Source organism: Apiospora aurea (assembly GCF_038362705.1).
Source record: "Apiospora aurea strain CBS 24483 chromosome Unknown utg000001l_segment0_segment0, whole genome shotgun sequence".
Taxonomy (NCBI): Eukaryota; Fungi; Ascomycota; class Sordariomycetes; order Amphisphaeriales; family Apiosporaceae; genus Apiospora; species Apiospora aurea.
Genome location: NW_027117388.1, coordinates 6,677,071 through 6,697,611, shown reverse-complemented (window position 1 = coordinate 6,697,611; position 20,541 = coordinate 6,677,071). Strand labels below are relative to the sequence as shown.

The 20,541-nt window shown below is 54.7% G+C and overlaps 5 protein-coding genes across 5 annotated transcripts; all 5 read left to right on the top strand.

The window, feature by feature from the left end:
• Positions 1-2,471: 2,471 nt before the first annotated feature.
• PG986_002037 (uncharacterized protein) lies at positions 2,472-5,429 on the top strand (the record flags this gene model as incomplete). The annotated part of the gene is made up of 3 exons (XM_066838259.1): positions 2,472-2,554; positions 2,637-2,728; positions 2,776-5,429. 3 exons carry the CDS (start codon positions 2,472-2,474, stop codon positions 5,427-5,429), a joined length of 2,829 nt encoding a protein of 942 aa, XP_066707152.1.
• Positions 5,430-6,342: 913 nt separating this feature from the next.
• PG986_002036 (uncharacterized protein) lies at positions 6,343-9,170 on the top strand (the record flags this gene model as incomplete). The annotated part of the gene is made up of 2 exons (XM_066838258.1): positions 6,343-8,311; positions 8,374-9,170. 2 exons carry the CDS (start codon positions 6,343-6,345, stop codon positions 9,168-9,170), a joined length of 2,766 nt encoding a protein of 921 aa, XP_066707151.1.
• Positions 9,171-11,324: 2,154 nt separating this feature from the next.
• On the top strand, positions 11,325-14,033 carry PG986_002035 (uncharacterized protein; the record flags this gene model as incomplete). The annotated part of the gene is made up of 1 exon (XM_066838257.1): positions 11,325-14,033. The coding sequence occupies one exon, from the start codon at positions 11,325-11,327 to the stop codon at positions 14,031-14,033; it is 2,709 nt and encodes a 902-aa protein (XP_066707150.1).
• A 97-nt stretch (positions 14,034-14,130) lies between these two features.
• PG986_002034 (uncharacterized protein) lies at positions 14,131-15,522 on the top strand (the record flags this gene model as incomplete). Its single annotated transcript, XM_066838256.1, has 1 exon — positions 14,131-15,522. The coding sequence occupies one exon, from the start codon at positions 14,131-14,133 to the stop codon at positions 15,520-15,522; it is 1,392 nt and encodes a 463-aa protein (XP_066707149.1).
• A 1,900-nt stretch (positions 15,523-17,422) lies between these two features.
• Positions 17,423-19,750, top strand: PG986_002033 (Anion exchange family protein; the record flags this gene model as incomplete). Its single annotated transcript, XM_066838255.1, has 4 exons — positions 17,423-17,742; positions 18,088-18,258; positions 18,344-18,897; positions 18,960-19,750. 4 exons carry the CDS (start codon positions 17,423-17,425, stop codon positions 19,748-19,750), a joined length of 1,836 nt encoding a protein of 611 aa, XP_066707148.1.
• Positions 19,751-20,541: the final 791 nt, after the last annotated feature.

The window sequence follows — 20,541 nt, the reverse complement described above, 5'->3', positions numbered from 1 at the left end:
GGAGCGCTCCGTGACGGACAAGAAACATATGCAGCGCGGTATCCGATGCAGAAGAAGTCACCGCCCAAGCGCGAGATCTTCGAAATCTTATGATATGGCTCCCACCGACATGGGCTGTGGCGACCTGTCATTCGAGGCTATCAGCATAACTTAATTATTCCTGTGCGACTTGGCTTGGGTAGCAACACAGCACACGCGCAACCCATCCCACATGCTTGACACACCTCTCTGGCAATGCAGGGTTGCACAGGCGGGGCGTTGTGCCTCTCCAGCTCGATCGATGACCGTTGATATACAGGGGTGGTCGGACGAGCGCAACGGACATATCAGCTTAGACGAGCTGTGGAAAAAAGCCTTTGCCTAGGCAGACACACATAAGACATAAACGGCATGTATACATAAATGATACGTACCGACTGCGCATCCGGGGGGGTTATGTAAGCCATTTACGGGTTATCGTTGCATTGCAGAGATGACTTCATAGCCTTCGACCACACAGTGATTTCTGTGGTGGTTGTTGTCGGATTAGTGGAGAGATGCTTAACCTCATGCATACGAAAGAAAATCTCCGTCTGCATGGCCTATCCGTGCTTCAAAGAATGCAGGAGTCTGTCGTATGCGGCGTTTGTGAACGAAAGCGGATGCATTTGAGTTGGTGCCTTGTCTCCCGTGATAACGGCCGACCGCTTTTTCAACGACTGTTGATCACCTCTATAAGCGGGATGGGGCAATCTTCGCTGAACGGCCTTGCTCCTACATCGAGGTAGCAAAAAGAACCATGGTCAGCCGGGATGAGACAACCCTTGGCACATTGTATGCTGTGCCTTTCCGCGACGTTTTGAATGCCATTCACACTCTAACGTTGAAAGAAGTGTCCGAATTAGGTTGTTCCCTCCAATGCCGGGCGCATGTGGAGGTGCCGGTCGTTGTACAAGTCAAGCACCCGGACGCCCCGTTCATATTTGGATGTCAGACCTGATAAGGGGACACAAGCGAGCAGGACCTCCTGTTGGGAGTGATGCGCTTGCAGGCTGGCGCCAAGAGGGAAGAACGTCGCGAAGCTAGCGCAGCGGGTTGTCGCGCTCGCTTCCTTTGCTGCATGTTTCTGTCGGCTTCATCGAATATGACGGCTAGGCTGATGCCGTGGATCCTCCTGGATCCTTCGATCGAAGATGAAGCCAACGGCAAATGCTGGTTGGTGGTGGTGGAGGGTGGGAAATCCATACGCGGCCATATGCAGCCACATGGAGAAGGAGTGAGACACCGAGGGGTAGAATTGATCAATTGCTATATCCCACATCATGTCATATCACTGACTGCTTTGGAGGGGTATCGCGGTAACCTTAGGTACTCGCAGTTTGTGTTCTAGCCCACGCCGTCAAATGCGTTCCATGCAGACCTTACTTAGCGATCAAGACCCAACCACCAACCTGCCTACTACTTAACCTACTGGATGAAGCATGTTCAAGATCAAGTATCTGATGTTACCCTAGACCCGTAATAAGTACGAGGTTTTTGGGACGTGGTATTATGTGGGCAGAGGCTTAGGCCGCCCGTGGAAATGGCCTACGATCCAATCCCGTACAGTAGTGTCGGCATCAGCGTGCGGCGGTGTCCGCGGTCGCACTCCACCCTCGACAGCTTTTTCTGCTGTCGACCAATTTGGGGCAGAGGCAGCAAAGGGTTGGGGGTACCTCACAAGTCTGCATTTAGCGCCACGTACGCTGTGTTTCCAAGCAGCTTGCATCTGATGCGCAGTGCCACAATGGGCCATCTCGTGCGGCCCGTAATGCTGGCGATTCGAAGGGTGGGATAGGCGGATAGGTTAGGTACCCAAATTCCATTGGCAGAGAATAGCCGACCCAGGCTCGCCGGAGTCTCCTCTCTCGCCAACACCAAGCCAGAGGTGGTGTGTCACTTTTCATTACGTGACCGAGGAGCAGAAGTGAGACTAGCCTATATGTACGTCGACCCAATGAGCTGGAGGCGAAGAGTGTGCATCGCCTCTTATTAACCCCCCGTTTGTGAGTTCTGGAAGCTCAAGGTCAAGACTTCGAGACTCCAGATCCTCTCCCGTGTATACTGTCGACTCCACCTCGACATCGCTGACCCAGCAATATCCGGTTTCCTTCTTCAGAGGCTGAGCTCGCTGTCGTTTTGTAAAACCGACCACTTTGTTGTTGCTTGTCTGTTTCGCCTTTTTGTTTTCGCTTGCCTAAAATTAACTCTCTGTCGCCTGGCTGCCTTACACAGACAGCAATAACTAATACCAACTGCAACCAAGCCAGCGAAGAGGTGGTGAAGAGCTACCTAGCTACCTAGCTGAAAGGATTTGCTCGGGGATAAACACAGAGCGTCAGCAAGGCTGCGAAGTCGGGCGCCTGAAGCCGCATCTTTGACGCCTGGTTACCATGTCCTAAGGAAGCGACAATCTCCCTCCCGTTCTCTCGCATTTTGAAGCAATAGCAAACATGGTTGGCGGCGTCGATATCAACTCTCTGTTGCAAAACGGGTATTGGTCGAGCACTCGATCTAGAAGCCCAGACCCAAGGTTGTAAGTCGCCCTTCCCAAGCGCTGGATCTTGAGCTCCAGAGAACCTGCGGGGCAAACTGAACTGACTTGAAAGTCACGACAGTGCCGCTGCAGCGCAGACCCCTTCCTACGCGTATGACGACTACAGAGCTATCCCGCGCACAAAATACGACACTCCGCCTATTGCCGCGCTTCGTACCACCCATTTGACTCGTGAATACCCCCTGCGCCCATCGTCGAAGACGAGGCGGACTCGCTGGCCAAAGAGCATGGCTCTGTTGTTTCCGCAAGCCCAGCAGAGGAGCCCCCGCACCGCGGGGATGTAGAGCAGCACCCGATTATTCAGGTCGTTCATGAGCACAACCCGGAACGTCGTTTTGTGATCGTGCCTGACGCGCCCGGGACTTCAGACGACGTCCCGTCCTCGGGAACTAAATCAGACCAGAAGTCACCACCGACTGAGAAGGAAGCGCCAAAGTTTTCCCCGACGGAAGAGAAGCCGTCATACGAGGCAAACACACGCCGCAAGTATGACTCGCTGACGCCGGAAGTCACAGAAGCTAGTCACAAACCCGAACGTGACGAGCGGGACAGACGCCCGACTCATGAGCGGCGACGCAGCAGACTCGAGAACCTGCCATCGATAGTCACAGACTTCAACGATGAAGGGCGGTCCGAAGAGCGCTCTCGGGAGCTGCGGCGGGCTCGGTCTGCAACTGGCACCAGCCAACGGGAGGAAGACTACTTCTCTCCTCGCCGCAGCTCTCGAAATTTGGCAACCGCCGAGTCGATGTTGTCTCCCGACGTTATAAAGCATTCTACCAAAGGTCGAGACCGAGCCTATTGGGACTACAGCGGAGCGAACACACCGAGCTCGCACCACAAACGTACCAAATCCGTGCAGCCCGATGACCCCCACTACGGGAAAACTCTACCAAACCAGAGAAAGCCTGTCGATGACGGTGGAAGGCTGAGCGCAACGAGCCCCACCATGATGAAGCGGCATTCTGCAACGGAGGTCCCTAGAAACACGCGGAGGACGCCCATTGAGCACTACGACCAGGGCCGCAACCATACCGAGGCACCTTCGTCCAGGCCCGATCGGAAGAGCCCATCACCTCCCCAGCTTCAACCTGAGAGGGAATCTCTTAGACCACGTGCCTCTAGTTTCCAAGGCAAGCGAGAGCCTTCAGCGTATGGTGATGACCGACGCTCGAAGGATGACCGGTACTCGTCTTCTCTACACCCTGAAGATCGGAATTCCGCAGGGGACGATGAGCGACGGCGTGACGAACGCCGCCGTCGCCGTAAATCGGTGATCCACGATGAGCGCAATGGGTACCTGGCTACTCCTGTAGAGTCACGATCTGCTGTTGGGCGAAGCTCTAAACCAAGCTCTCCTCTTGCGTCGCCTAGGGTATCGCAGAGCGATTTCTATCGTGACCGGAACGGGGGGCCGCCGTCGCCTAGCTCTCGTAGTGCAACGTTTCCAACTACTCGGGATGGCAGAACAACAGATAGCGGCTATTTATTCAACCACGGTTCACCCGAGCGACCTTTATCCCGGGCTTCCACAGCTCGTTCGGCTGTTACCACTGCCGCTTCCTCAATGTTTCCAGTCATCACTGGTATGACGGCATCTGCTTTGGACTCCCCAACTAAGAGAGGTTCAAACTCATCTTCGAAGGCCCCGAGTATCCACTCGGTCGTAGATACCCGATCTATTTCACCATCGTCCCCGACTGTGGCTTCTATGCCCCTGAAGCAAGCGTGGCAGCCTTCCAAGTTTGACCCTGTTCAGGATGGGTCGCACCTGGCTGCATCCGCAACTTCTTACAGGCGCTTTTCTGAAGACATTAGTCAAGGAGAACTCCCAAATCTTCCCGACTGTCCTAGGATGAGAGAGGAGGCAGGCCACATGGACTGGCTCACACTGCCACGTTGCAACAATTTCAACATCTGCCCCTCCTGCTACCAGTCCGCGTTCGAGAACACAAGATTCAGACATCTTTTCGTTCCTGCACCTTTTCGGTCACTTGACCGGCCTCTCAAGTGTGACTTCGGGACATCGGAGTGGTATCATATCGCCTGGTTGCTGACGCACAAATACAACAAGCCGGACCTGAGGCTGTTCCATGGCATAGCGAATGTCGCAGCAAACAACCAGCCTTGCACAGGACCTCTGGAGGATTACCGATTCTGGCACACCATCAAGGATCCTGCCACCCAAAGGCCAGTTCGGAAATTCAACATATGCCTCAGTTGTGCCAAGACGGTGGAGGCCCTGCTGCCAAACCTTTTTGGTGTCTTTGTCCCGATGGACTCACCGGCCGAGTCTACCCGAGGGGTCTGTGATATGCACAATGTCGGCTACAACGGAGCAAGGAAGCGCTTCATGCTTTATTTTGATGCAATGGAGACCGTTTCCGACCAGGCTTTGGCAGCCAACAGGGCACCCGACATGCGAGCCCTGGCGGACAAGGTCCGCGAGATCTCGTACACGGACGAATGCACGTACGGCCGGCCCGTCTCGAACCGCAAGTGGTACACGATGCGGTCCATCCCCGAGGTGACGGTATGCCAGGAGTGCTTCAACGAGGTGGTGATGCCGGAGCTGGACCGCGACGACTCGGGCGTGCAGGGCAATTTCCTGCACAAGCCGCAGGTGCTGGCGAGCGCGGCGTGCCAGCTCTACTCGCCGCGTATGCGCAGCGCGTTCCAGAAGGCGGTGCGCAAGCGGGACCTGTGGTACTTCGAGGCCAAGGTCCGCGAGCGCCGGGCCCGGGAGCAAGAGATCTACGCCAAGATGGCGGTGCTCGACCGGGACGTCCTGGGGCCCGAGTGGTGCGATGCGGAGATGCACAGATTGCAGCGCGAGTGGCAAAGGTGGGAGTAAAGTAAAGAGCTTTTTTTTTCTAGAAGAAAAGAAACAGGCAAAGCAAGTAAGCAGCAAATAAGTTTGGCAGGATTATTTTATTACCCACCTACCTAAATCCTACCTGCCTGCCTGCCTACCTACCTACCTACCTAAAGATTTATTATTTATGTACATAGATGGATGGGGTGAACGGCTTCTATTCAAAGGAGGGGGTCATGACTTAATGAAATCACGAGATGATTAATGAAATGAATTATGCGGATAACCATCTGAGGTCACCTCTCCCCTCATTGATACCTGCATCCGCTACGATGTTGTCACGATGCCGCCCATACGATACATACATCTCCGAGGGGTTTTGGTGAAACGCGCGCCAACGCCGCTGGGCCCATCCTATCGCTAGCCATTCCACCTCTAGCTGCCACTGAGCACTGACGTCATGCCAGGCAAACAGACACGCAGGAGGTCACAACATTGTTGTTATTATAGTCATCATGGCATGGAAACTGGCGTGATATGAAGGAGAACTAGGACAGAACAAACCCCAGCTTTCGAGTAGACTTGAATGATCAAGACCGGCCGGCATAGAATCCGATCAGGTGGTAGTGGAGTCACGTGGACAGGTTAGCCGCATCCCAGAGAGACTAAGCCACAACTGGTTAGAAGCAAGTATGATGATGGCTTGATCTAGCTTGGAGCCACCAAAGGATGAGTCGATTATCCGAGTGCTGACTTATGCTCCCAGCTGGTAAGTTTTCGTCGCTTGCTGCACACCCGATAGGTTCTGACGGAAACATTCACAGTAGGCATGCTATTTTCTGCCTTGCAATAGAGGTAGCACGAAACGGCAGCTGGACATCTTCGAAACCACACATCTCTCTAGCCGCCAATAACCCGGTCGAAGCGGCGCTCGCTATCGACCTTGCCCGTCATGTCAAGCTTCCTACGGCGGTCGACTAGCCTCGCGCACTTATCCAGATCCTCGCTGAGCGCGTATACACGTTCGACGACGTCGAGGATAGCCCGGATCTCGCCCATTGCACCCTCCCTCTGGGCGTCGCAGCACTTGCGCCTCCAGCAGCATCCCCGATACTACTCCGGAGATAAGGACAAGCAGCCGAAACAGACCCCGGAGCACGACAAGGACAGCTCCAAGGAGCCCGAGGTCAAGAACACTTCGTCGCCCGGCCCAGCCAAGGCTGAGCCAGGAGCTGAAGCCGAAGCCGAAGCTTCCAAAACCGAGGATGGCGACACCAAGTACGACCTGCCTCCCGGGTGGGTTCACCTCACCAAAGCCGAGTTCGCCGAGCTGGACCAAATGAGCGACAACGGCGGCAAGTGGTGGAGCATAACCTACAACGGCAAGAGCTCCAAGGATGTCGTTAGCATGCTCCAAAAGACCGGCGTTCCCGTCGAGCTCCGCGATTTAATCCAGAAGAAACTCCAGGGCGAATTCTCGCTGCAAGATAGTTACAAGCTCCTCATGTCTTTGAACTCGGTTGCATCGCAGCTGGCCGATCGCATCATCGAGGTCGAAAACGCTGAAAAAGAAGGCAGGAAGCCTTCGGGCGGCATGTTCAACCCCAAGACGCCCGACAACGAACAGAGCGAATCATCGAAATCGGAAGATGGCAAGACCTCTGAGTCATCACAGCAGCAGAAGAAGCAATCGACGCCGCCGCCAGGAGCCGATAGCAACCCCCTGAGGAGCAATGACTGGCTTACTACGATTATCGCCACCGTTGTCGCCTACTGGTTATACAACTCCATGTTCGACGAAAGCTCACGCGAGATCACCTGGCAGGAGCTGCGCAAGAACTTCCTCGAGAAGGGTTTGGTGGACAAGTTGGTGGTTGTGGGTCGACGCGTCCGCGTAGAGCTGAACAAAGAGGCGACTGCTTCAATGTATCCTGACTCACTCGCTACACGGCCAGGCTTCACTTATTACTTCTCTATTGGCTCCCCTGACGTCTTTGAGAGGCATCTGGACGAGGCGCAAGAAGAATTGGGCATTCCTCCGTCGGACAGGATCCCCGTCAGCTACGTCGGAGACAGTACATTGATGAGTCTTTTCGGTGCTTTCGGACCTACACTACTATTCGTTGGTCTGCTTTACTGGATGTCGCGACGCGGAGCCGGTGGCGGAGCAGGCGGTGGTATGTTTGGGTTCGGCAAGAGCAAGGCCAAGCGTTTCAATGTGGAGTCGGCAGTAAAGGTCAAGTTCGCCGATGTGGCAGGTATGAATGAAGCGAAGGCAGAAATCATGGAGTTCGTAAGCTTCCTGCAGAAGCCCGAGAAGTTCCAAAGGCTAGGTGCCAAGATCCCCCGCGGTGCCATTCTCTCTGGACCTCCTGGTACGGGTAAAACTCTGCTGGCAAAGGCAACGGCGGGCGAGTCCGGCGTGCCGTTCTTCAGCGTCAGTGGTTCCGAATTTGTGGAGATGTTTGTCGGTGTTGGTGCCTCCCGAGTCCGAGACTTGTTTGCGACCGCCCGAAAGCAGACCCCCTGTATCATCTTTATCGACGAGATTGACGCCATAGGTCGGTCTCGATCTGAAGGAAATGGTAAATTCGGCGGTGGTAACGACGAGCGCGAAGCTACGCTCAACCAGATTCTGACGGAGATGGACGGATTCAACACGACGGACCAAATTGTCGTTCTGGCCGGTACCAACAGAGCCGATGTTTTGGACAAGGCTCTGATGAGACCAGGTCGATTCGATCGACACATCTACATTGACAGACCTACTATGGCCGGCCGTCAAGATATTTTCAAGGTCTACCTCAAGAAGGTTGTCACCAACGAAGAGCAGGAGCATCTTAGCGGGAGACTCGCAGCTTTAACACCGGGTTTCGCCGGTGCTGATATCGCGAACTGTGTCAACGAAGCTGCCCTTGTTGGTAAGTCCAGATATACCCCTTAATCATCACCTCGGTTTTGCTTGTACTGACGTATGCTTTAGCTGCCCGAGTCAATGCCCCTACCATCACCATGCAGCACTTTGAGCAGGCCATTGAGCGTGTTATTGGTGGTCTGGAACGCAAGTCACTCGTTCTTAACCCTGAAGAGAAGCGAACTGTGGCCTACCATGAAGCTGGCCACGCTATTTGCGGGTGGTATTTCAAGTATGCCGACCCGCTTCTCAAGGTCTCGATCATCCCACGTGGCCAAGGTGCCCTTGGCTATGCGCAGTATCTACCGGGGGATGCTTATCTTATGAGCGAAAAGCAACTCTTGGATCGCATGGCCATGACTCTAGGTGGTCGCATCTCGGAAGAGCTGCACTTCACTACCGTTACCACGGGAGCCAGTGACGATTTTAAGAAGGTCACCGGGATGGCAAACGCCATGGTGACACAGTGGGGTATGTCGAAAAAGGTCGGGCCTATGCATTTCCAAAAGGATCAGAATGAACTGGTCAAGCCCTTTGCGGAAGCGACCGCGCAGGTAATCGACTCGGAGGTGAGGCGTATCGTTGACCAAGCCTACAAGCAATGCAAGGACCTCCTAGTTGAGAAGCAGAAGGAAGTTGGCATCGTAGCCGAGGAGCTGCTGTCGAAAGAGGTGTTGACCCGAGACGACATGGTGCGCCTGCTGGGTCCCCGGCCGTTCGACGACCGTGACGACTTCACCAAGTACTTTGGTGGAAAGGGCGAAAAGCCGGACGACAAGTCGCCGCCTCCGCCGCCTCCCACCGAGGGGTTGGACACGCCCCCTATCCCGCCGCAGCCGGCCATTTTCAAGCGGTTAGGGAACTGAATGAATTAGGATTGGGATGACATGTATGTACGTCATGTAGATAGGCTGTGCAGATTGTGCAGAGCATCAAGGGCGTCAAGGCGGCTGCATGGCTTGGAAGCTCCCAACTTATGTGTATGTTTACTCAAGTGTTTGTTATTTTTGGTTTAAAACCCCCTCCAGCGACGTGTACAGATAGTAAATAGACGTTTGTCGCAAGAAGTAGTTAATACCGTGTCTCGCTAATATCTGGATCCAACGCCTGTGAGTTAAGCAGATTGATTATCCGGGTTATGACACGTTATCCACTGAATAACAATAATTCAGGGATTGGTCTATGCTACCCTACCACATGGCAACCATCGCTGCAGTCATCCGTTTATTCCCAAACCCCTTGTAAAAAGGTCGTCTGACGTGAGGGATTGGCTTGGAAGCAGATGGCATACCTGCATTTGTATAGGGTCTAGGAGAATATAAGAAATGGATTGGTACCGTGTGTTGAGCGACCATGGTTCACAGGTCTTAGACAAGCAGTTGTCAGAATTAGGCTGGCGTGCTGGGTGGGGGTTGGGGGTTCGGTCTCAGTCAGTCACGTTCGTCCCAACATTGATGTGAATGCCAGGCCGGAGATACGACAAGGTAAATTGTCTCATTTGTATCGCATGTCGTGCAACACTCCCGAACGAGTGTCCCGCAGCCGATGCAACTTGGGTGACAAACCCTTTCTGGCTCTTATGCTTTCTTATTACCTAGGCACCATCGGTGTGCCGGTCCCTCCCAACGCAACGCAGGCTGCGTGACTGCCAGTTCATAAACCTCGGGCTATTTCCCACTTCCAGGGATGCCTCCTGGGCTTTGGACCGAGAGTGCGTCTCCGCAATCTTGCCTTGTTGTGACGATGCGTTGATTGCACACCACTTAGCCCCTGCACCGACCTGTCGATCCTTACTCGTGGCCCTTGTCGCCCCCCGGCGTTCCCCTGGTGTTGCCCTGGCGTCTAGGCCGTGTTCGGCAAGGCGGGACGAGCTAATTACCTCTTAGCAGCTGCATCGTAAATTGAGCAGCGAACGAATGCAGCCTCGATTCGACTCGATTGCCCGTTTCGGCTGCGGGCGCAGGTGGCGCTCGAGTTCTCGTCACCCAAGATGATGTGCCTGCCATCCCAAATCTTGCAGGTGTACTCCTAGCCTCCTCCTCGCACGCACCTTCCTCGACTCGTCTGGGGCTGGGATCTTCAGAGACGAAAGAAAATTCTTAGAAAAAAGGGAAAGAGCAAGACGGCCCAGCAGGACCGCGGCTGGCCAACTAGGCAGCGCGATAGCGCCGTCCGACTGGTTTTATGTGGACAACATGCTGGCGCCGAGAGGGATCCGGGTGGAATCAACATGGCCTCTCGCGGTGACAATCGACCTGTTTGCAGCTAGGAACGTCACTACTCCCACCAAGGGCCTGTTCACAGGTTTGCTTATTTGTTAGGGGATCGAGTAGGGTCCCTAGTCCGTGATCGTAGCCGTGCCGCCTGGGGGAGGCTGGTCGTTCTTTCTGCTTGCTGCTGTGTCGATTCACGTTTCTTTTCTCGTTTCGTTTACCGTACCATTTCCGCTCCCCATATGCGCCTGGGATACGACACAAACCTTTCTTCCTCTGCTTTCCCTTCCAGAGGTAGACGTTGTCGGCACCTTTATCTTCTCTACCCCCGGGTCCAGCAGGCAGTTGTCTGCCTGTCTGTCTACCCGTTGTGTGCTTGACTGCACCACTTTTGTCCTATCTGTCTGTCTGCCTGTCTGTCTTACCCATACACCTCGTCCATCTTGACCCCACGATTTACCACTCTCAACCGCCAACGACTGTCCTCCAGGTTACGACCAATCTGAGATACATCTCTATAAATAATATTTCTACGGGGCTCGCTATTTGCCGGCTGTAGCTCGGTCATCTTGTGGACTGATTCTGGCTGGACCACAACCAAGACGAGGAGCTCCTACTATATCGCAAACCACTTATAGCCCGAACCAAATAAAATCACCAAAAACCTGGATTTTATGCTGCACAACAGAGGCCTGGGTGGAGCGACACACACGGACGGGGCCAGTGCCAGTGCCAGTGTCAGTGCCAGCGATACGATACTGCACAGCTTTGAACAAGCAACGCCGAATCTGAAATGTCATGGTCGCCATGACGGGAAGAGCAGGGCCAAGACGCGTTGGCTTGCCTCGCGCCAAGTCGACTTCCAACATAATCAACTCGACCTTCTCCCGAGAGACGTTGCGTGATATGGCCCGCGACGCCGTGGTCGAGAGAGATAATCTTCGCGCTTTGGCCGAGTTCTTCAGGACGACGATACCACCCTCCGAAACTCGAAACAGCCTATCCGCAGACGAGGAGTGCACGGTATTCTGTGGAGCGGATGGGCGGAAGCTGCTGTGGTCCGGGCAATCGCTGCGTGGAAGGGCCAAGAGGTCGAGGTCCCAGCATTTCCAGTCAGCCTCAGCACACCTGCCCGATGGTGTCACTTTGCAGACGACGGCTGACGGAAACCCCTATGCTCTGATTTCCCTGCCCATATCCATAGAGGGCAGTGGCCCGTGGTTCCAGGCTCCAGAGACAATCTTCGGGGCCCCCACCCAAATCACAACCCAGAATACGACCCCTCCAGCAGGGGGGCCCGATGGCAATGGGGGATGGTGGTGGCCAGAAAGGACATCGTCACGAGGCACCATGAGTTCCACGACTCCTTTACCTGCCATTCCCTCTCGACGATCATCCATAGGAGTGGCAGCGGGACGGAAGCTGCCAAGAAGTACCTCGAAACCGGAGCGGGCCCAGCAGCAGCACTTGCCCATTCACGGGGCTCGTCTGCCGGAGAGTATAACGATTGTTAGCAAGCATGATGGACCTGAGCCGTTAGGATCAGGCTCGGCCTCAGCCTCAGAACCTTCTGAGCAAATCGTGCGAGCCGTCAAGGTACTGCTGCCTCCGGCGGCGGTACAGACAGCGCAAGCTTTGTTGCCGGGGTCCGAAGTCTCGGATGCACATACAACCAGCGCTTCTCCTCCTGTTAATGGCACAGAGGAATGCGGCAATGCAGGTGGTAGTAGTTCCAGTCCCACGCGGCAATGGCCCATGCCATCCCCGGCGTCACCATTGCCGCCAACACCAACGACCTCTTTGCAGCATCGAAGGCAGATGTCGAAAGCCTTTAGCCTTGGCGGAGCGGGTAGTCCAACAGCGAGTACCTCGCCCTGCAAATCTCCCAGAGCGTTGGCGAATATTGCTGTCCAATCAGGGCTGCAAGTGCCTCAAGCTAATGTTCTTCCTGATTCGCCGGGCTTTGCTAAGATGCTAGCTTCAACAACGTTTCCCTCGCCTCCCAGTAGCTCAAGACCGTCCACTGCCCGCTCCAATAGCACCGGCACTATAACCTCGTCTCCGTCCCCACCAGGCTCCCCACCTACGATCAGACCTCGCACCTCATCTAAGACGTCGGCTGCTAGCACTAACGGCCGCCATGCGACAAGTGATAAACAACTCTCGTCGTCGTCGGCTGTGTCGACTGCTGTTCTGCTTCCAACCGCATCACTCAATGAAATCGTGATGCGGCCGGATTGTCACGACGGCCTGCAGCATGCCCCGGCATCCAATTCCACTGCACGACCCGATCAGCACCATGTTGTCATGACCGACCAGGGGCAGCCCCAGATGCCCCCTACTACTAATCAAACCAATTCCCTACTTTCTTCGGCCGCTGCCCAATTAGCGCGTCGCGAATCCATGGGTTCGACCTCCATCCTCGTGGATGCATTCGGACGGCCCGAGTCTGCTGCTTCATTTGCAACAGCTCGCGAGAGGCCAGATTCGGTCTATTCAATGTACGATGGCGCCGCTGCTGCTGACTTGCAAAGAGTCTCCCAAGCCAGCGACCTCACCATAACCACGGACTCCTACCAGCAATCCTTGGCAACCAGCAGGGCTTCGCAGCAATCGGCCAGAAGCGACACCACCTCAACCACGATTGATTCCACCAATGCCAACGACGACTACGGCAGACACATTGCCAGCAGCCGCACCTCTCTCGACTTCGACGACTTGTCAGAAGAGGCCAGGTTAAGTCCAGCTAAGGTTCCACCTCAGATCCAACGGGTAAACTCTACGCAAGGTGCGGCGGCTCCGGAAGGTTCGGCACCTGTGAGACAAGCTGCAACAGATGTTCCGCGCCCCAACTCGAGAAATGCGGTTGAGAAGTCAAATGTGCAGCAATCGCTCATAGAGCGCCGGATGGCACGCAGAACAGCACGTAAGGTTTGGGCTCTGGATACGAACCATAGCGAAGACAAAGGAGGATTGGCTCCAGCTCCTGCTGGAGAACAGGCTTTTAGGCGACGCATATCCCAATCCGTGGATTCGCCCGTCCTTGGGTGGTTCCCTGGCGGGAGTGGTGGTGGTGCATTACGCTCTCATATGAGGTCGTCCGTTTCGGGACCGTCGCCTCTCGCAAACGAAACTCTGACCTCTCTTCCGAGTCCGCCAATTGAGTCCGACGAGAGACGATGCTCTACATATTCCGCCTCATCTGCCCCCTCCACGCAGGGGGGGTTGCTCCCCCGCACTCTCAGCATCTGCGAACCCGCCGAGGCCACTCCGCCACCAATTGTCGATATCTTCCACTATGGTAATGGAAACAATACCAGACGACATTCCAAAAAGCCCCACCTTCACACCTTCGTCCGAGCATCTCACGATCTCGCCCATCTTCGTTGTCGCCAATCTGGAGCCCGGGACTGGGGCCATAACACCGTCACGACCGCGTCCACTATCTCACATGTTCCTGGAGAAGGCCAACTACGATCTCAACCATCGGTTACCACTTGCCAAAGTCAAGGCTAAACCCCGTCAAAGACCATTGTCGGTGCGAATTGCAAGGAATTCGCTTACGGGTCTTCTCGAGCGCTTTGAATCTCCCGCTGTGCCGATCGACCACAATATGTCTCGGATGCCCACACCTCCGGAAACGCCCGAGCCATTCCTGAACAGAAGGTTAAGCGCAATGCGGCCCCTCCCAGTCCGGCTGCCCACACCGGAGCCCACTCCACTTTCGAAGCATTCGGATGCGGATGACTCTTCATTCTCAAGTGAAGAGGAAGAAGAGAGACCAGATCCGAGTCAGCGACTTGCTAACATCCAGGAGCGTCTTCGCAAGGAGAAGCAACAAAAGGAAGAGGAGATTGCCAGCATGATCGCCAGGACAGTTGTCACTGTTCCAAGGACCGAGGAAGATTACGACACCTCGTTCGAAGACGAACCTACAATCAATGTCTCCTGTGAAGACGATCCTACCGATACCCTCAGCCAAGATGATCCCGCCATCGGCTCATGCGAAGATGAAGATGCTGGTGTGTCACGTGATGTCACCACACCCACCACTCCTGAACCTGAGCAGCATATTGAGACGCTGTCTCGGAAAGGAGATGCCTGGACCGGGGTAATGGGACCCTTAATGAAGAACATGTCGAGGATGCTGTTGGAGATGCAAGGGGATGGGATGTGCGTTGGTCTGACGTTGCGCGAGTTCAGTAATGATATGGAGGCGGAAGCCAAGAGAATCTCGATTATACAGGCTGTTTCGACGCAAGAGGGTACGACACCCGATCCCACAACCGACACCAAGGCAACACCCGACACCACTACCACTACCAGTACTCCTACCAGTTCTCCTACGGATACCAACATGGACCGCACTTTCGATGGGTTTGATGGTACCCAGCCAGCTGCGGAAAAGATAGCTTCCAAGGCTGCTGCTAATGACAAGCACCCCCGCAAAGGCCGAAGTGAGTCTAACATAGCAAGACTCCGGCTCGACCACGACGGATCTGTCAAGGAGGCCGAAGGAATGGAAGGTTCGGAGGACGCCGAGCGGGATACAAAGTCGGAAATGGATAAACCGATAGTCTCGGATGTTTCAGTCCCTTCAACTCCATGCACACCGAAACTGGGAGATGATGCGTTGATGTCCATCAGCCGGCGCATGCAAGCACAAGAAGCATTGATGGACAAGCTTATGAATAGCTGGGGAACGCCAAACAGTCGCTACAAGTCGAGGAATGAGTCGAGCTTGAGTGACTACAGTAGCCGACCGTCCATGGCCTCGGAGCGAGATAGCAGCGGCGCCGAGTCGAGTGCGAGTGGACTAGGCGTGACCCTTGAGCGTGCCTTTCCTCGAGCATCTACAACCGACTTGACCATAACAACGACTCAGGATGAGCCTAATCGTCCGACGGGGAAGCACCACACGAGGAATAAACAGTCCGGGATGGACATGGTGGATTCGCTAATGGGCGAGCTCCGAAGCTCGTCGACGACGAGCGACAGAGCATAGATGAAGAGAAGACGGAATGGTAGACGATCGATCACTCTCTATACACACCACTCATCCACTCACCAACACATTTCGAACTCGCCGCCGGGCGAGGGGACAAGAGAGAGAAAGGAGCACGGGTTCCAAAATTTGGTCATGATATCGACCTGCCACTCTTAATCTATTGCTTTTCACATGATACACGGCCATATGTAAATACCCCAGCCGGTAGTTACGGAGATCACACGACATATCACCAGGTACTATCTTGCAGTACTGTACAGCACACCCTAAGCAATGGAATGATGCTATTCTTTTTTTTTTTTTTTTTTTTGTCAATATTACTTTTTACGAAAGGGGAAGAAATCCAAGGGATGAGGACAGAAGGATGAATGTGGTGAATGGACAGGGATGGAAGAGGTCAATGATATATGTTGGCTGATTCCCTGGCACACTGTTGTGCGTTTGCACATAGTTCGGTTTAGTTGATGATACCCTTCCAATTATATTGGCCAATAGTATTAGGATAAATGTCAATTGTTTTTATTCCTAGTACAGTCGCAGCAACTGCTCGAGCTAGGTGATGATGACTCATGAACATAAGCAAGCTGCTGCCCGGGCAGAAGCTGGGGTCCACGGTCCACAAGGGCACACGTTGGTTAATCGGGACCCGGTTCCACACGCGAACGGGCAAGATTCGAGGTTCTCGGATTCAACCGGCAGGCATCTAAAACGACGCTACGTGAACCTCGGTGGAAAACACACTTGAAGACTAGCAGAAATATAGCACAATGATTTATTTATTACCCCTGCTTGTCTTGTGCTGAAGCCCCGAACACAAGCAGAATACAAGATGATAGAGGAAGAACGGGATTGGAACAAGGCCCGGTTTAATTCGAGCAGCCTTGGGCGCATTTCAAGTTCATCCCATACATACAATACCGTAACGTCCCAAGAGAAAGAAGGGGAATGAGGGAAGTGTCAGGTGCTGGTTTACGCCACTGCTACATACAATAGAAACCCCTCTCCTACCCGAGATCGACGTAGGAACAGCCAAGCTGATACGGCGGAGAAACAATCGTCGACGCCTGCCCGCGCGGGAATGATGTAAATCGGCTATGGACCGATCGAATCAATCAATCGTCTTGTCTTTTCTTTCTTTCTTTCGTTCCGGCGTATGACGACCCCACCCAATCAGGAGCTGAGCCTACTACTAGTGCGTGCTTTTGCATGTGGTCGGTCGCTTTCTTTCTTTCCCCCCCCACACGCTCTACACACACTCCACCTGGATCGACTACTTTCTTGACCGGGGCCGCCCTTGGGCGGTATACATATAGACAGTCAGATTCGGCTTGCTGCTTCTAGAAGGAAAGATCCCAACCCGAAGTTACACCCGGACATTGCAATACTGACCGAATTTCGTCGCTCGTTGATTTCATTCAATCACTGGACTGCTCGGTTTCCCGAGACGAACGGGGGACTTGCTGATTACTCATTGAACTCCTTATTTTCTGCCGTCCCGAACATTAATTGCCTTTGGCTGACAATACTTCTTCTTCTTCTTCTTATTTTCAGCCCTTTCCCTCGGCCATACACTGCAGCCTCGGCATGGCCATCTGCTAGACACGACGATCGTCCAAGGCTGGACTGCGGGTTTGTTTGCTTACTTATATGTCCATATATATAGGGACCTGCCTTCATCTTTCGTTGCCGTCATAGCATACACTCTAATTTCCATCAGTATGACTTCGAAACTTTCTTTTTAGATCCAAGCCTCGAAGTCCGCTTAGTGCCGCCTCGCTAAGGCAGCCACAAACGCACATATACATACAACAATACATAGCTGTTTATACACATACACACACCGACCGTTGTGCTATCACCGACATCATCACCACCACCACCAACGCTCCAAGGCGGTATGGCAGAGAACGCCTCCACGCTACCCACCACCGCGGTGGGCACACCCGACAACGAGAAGAAGGCATCGTGGGCCAGCGGGCTGGGTCCCAGCAACCACCGCCGCCGCCGTGCCCTTGCTGGCGACAGTCGCAATGGGAACGGCGAGGAGGATGAAGGCGGTGTTGCCCCTGAGCCGCCCACGGACAAGTGGTGGAAGATCCACCTGTTCCGTGGCATGGTGAACGATCTCCGCCGCCGGGCGCCGTACTACTGGAGCGACTGGCGAGATGCTTGGGACTACCGAGTCGTGCCCGCCACGGTGTATATGTATTTTGCCAAGTGAGTTCCCATCAACTTTTGCCCCTTCCCCTCCTCTCCCCTTTACCTTATTTTTTGTATTGCCTTTTCCTCCCCGCTGTCGTTCCTATCAAATGTCTCACCAGGCTGCCTGCTTGGTTTCAGTTCATGCAGGTGCTAGCGGCTCGTCTATGCAGTACAGTTCGTCTATGCAGTGCAGTAGCAGCCGTAGTGGCGCATTCTCCCGCGGTTGCCCCAGTCTCGGCCCTCTGTCTGTTGTGCCTGATTTCACTGGCTAGCGGTCCGGTTGCACAGAAGTGGATCTTCATTGGGCATGAACTATACAACCATGTACTGTATTGATAGATACTGACCGGCGTTACGCAGTATAATGCCTGCCTTGGCCTTCTCGCTAGACATGTTCACGAAGACGGGGATGCAATACGGCGTCAACGAAGTTCTCCTGGCCTCGGTACTCGGCGCCGTCGTTTTCTCCATCCTGGCCTGCCAACCGTTAGTTATCGTTGGAGTGACGGGGCCCATCACGGTGTTCAACTAGTAAGTTCAAGTCAGACCCCGGCCGCCGGCTGGCTACATGAAGTGCATGGAGCTTGGACCGATGACTAATGCAGCCTCTCTTCAGCACCGTGTACGATATCATGATGCCGACTGGGACGAACTATCTAGCATTCATGTGCTGTATCGGCCTGTGGTCGCTTGTCTTTCACTGGATCTTGGCCATCACCAACTCATGCAACTGGCTCAAGTACGTGACCAGGTTCCCCTGCGACATCTTTGGCTTCTATGTCGCCTTCATCTACCTCCAAAAGGGGGTCCAGGTGCTCGAGCGCTTCGGCAACGAGGCGCCCTTCTACCTCTCCGTCATGGTCGCCCTGCTCGTTTTCATGATCGCGTACGCATGCGGCGAGTTCGGCGGCGGCCCCCTGTTCCGCCATTCGGCCCGCATCTTCCTCAAGGACTATGGCACGCCACTCACCGTCATTTTCTTCACCGGGTTCGTGCATCTAGGCCGAATGAAGACAATCGATCTCGAAAAGCTGCCGACGAGCCGGCCATTCTTCCCCACTGCCGACAGGGGCTGGTTTGTGCACTTTTGGGACATCTCTATAGGAGATATCTTCATCGCTATCCCCTTTGCCGTGCTATTAACCGTCCTATTTTGGTTCGATCACAATGGTAAGTTTGATGCACGCCTACTCGATTGGATCGCGGGACCATCGCTGACAAGCTCGGGTTAGTATCGTCTCTGATTGCCCAAGGCACCGAGTTTCCGCTCCGGAAGCCGGCCGGCTTTCATTGGGACACCTTCCTGCTGGGCCTCACCACCGGCATCGCGGGACTCCTCGGTCTCCCGTTCCCGAACGGCCTGATCCCGCAGGCGCCCTTTCATACCGAATCGCTGTGTGTGACCAAAGTCGAGGTCGACACCAACGAGGATGGCGAAGAAAAGGGCCATTATACGTACAAGAGGACGCACGTGGTCGAGCAGCGGGTGTCCAACTTGGCCCAGGGTCTCCTCACCCTGGGGACCATGACGGGGCCGCTGCTAATCGTGTTGCACCTCATCCCGCAGGCCGTCCTCGCGGGGCTGTTCTTCATCATGGGCTACCAAGCGCTTGAAGGGAACGGCATCACGGTCAAGATCCTCTTCCTCTGCCGCGACCAGTCCCTGACCCCTAGGAGCCACCCGCTGAAGCGGATCCCCCGCCGCGCGGCCATCTGGGCCTTCGTCGCGCTCGAGCTGGTCGGCTTCGGTGCCACCTTCGCCATCACGCAGACCGTGGCCGCGGTGGGCTTCCCCGTCTTCATCCTGGCCCTGATCCCCGTGCGGGCCCTGCTGCTGCCGCGGCTCTTCACGCCGCACGAGCTCAGCATCCTGGACGAGCCGACCGCGAGCCCGTTCACGATGGAAAACGTGGGCGGGAGTTACGGCGGAGGGGCGTCGGCGGCGCACCAACCTGGTCACAACGATGAGGGTGTGGACGCCATCGAAGGCGAGGGGGGGCCGCGATGGTACGGCGACGAATAGCGAGAGTGCGAGCGCGACGTTGAGGATAGATCTGACACCGCTGGAACGCAGGAGTGAGGAGGACCTGGCGGGGTTGGAAGAGGGGAAGGGTTCGGGCACGGGGAGACGAAGGGGCCAGGCGAGTCGAAATGCTGGAGGAGCGAAATAATATGTTTTGGCTGATTTGTAATGTGGCGCCGGAGTCGGACTGATAGAGGCACGTCATCTGGATAACCTGCTGCGCGAGATATAGAACATGATAGACCGAGGGTATTGTGATACTGAGTATTAACAACCAAATAGAGAAAGCCTTGACGATGTAGTCCGGGATCGCGTGCTTATCGAATAATTCAAGCTGTCTCGGCTTATACAGACCATAATTGATAGCTGGTGATCGCAGGATATGAATCCCAGCCTCGACAGCAAACGAAGAAGGGATACCAACAGAGAGCGCTAGCTCCTTCATTCGAAACAGACGTCCAAATCCCTCTGTCAGCCTCAGCTCGGCCACGCCCCACGGTTGTATATCGACATGACACAGAGCCTATTGTATCGGGGAACTAGACATCCTCTCCAAGAAAGAGGTGGCAGAGCTCCGGAGCCTCGGCGGGGATATGTCCGCCAAATGGAGGGTTGTCAACATCGGCTTGAGCAGAAGAGAAATGAGGGGAGAGGGGGAAACGGAAGGAAAGAAGATCGCGTGTAGATCACGATGCCGCCTGGTGGGCGGGGATAGGTATTTAACGAGAGAAGAAAACCCCAAAACTCCGACGCCGGCAGCCAGTCAAGACACAAACGGCCTTGCCCTTGGT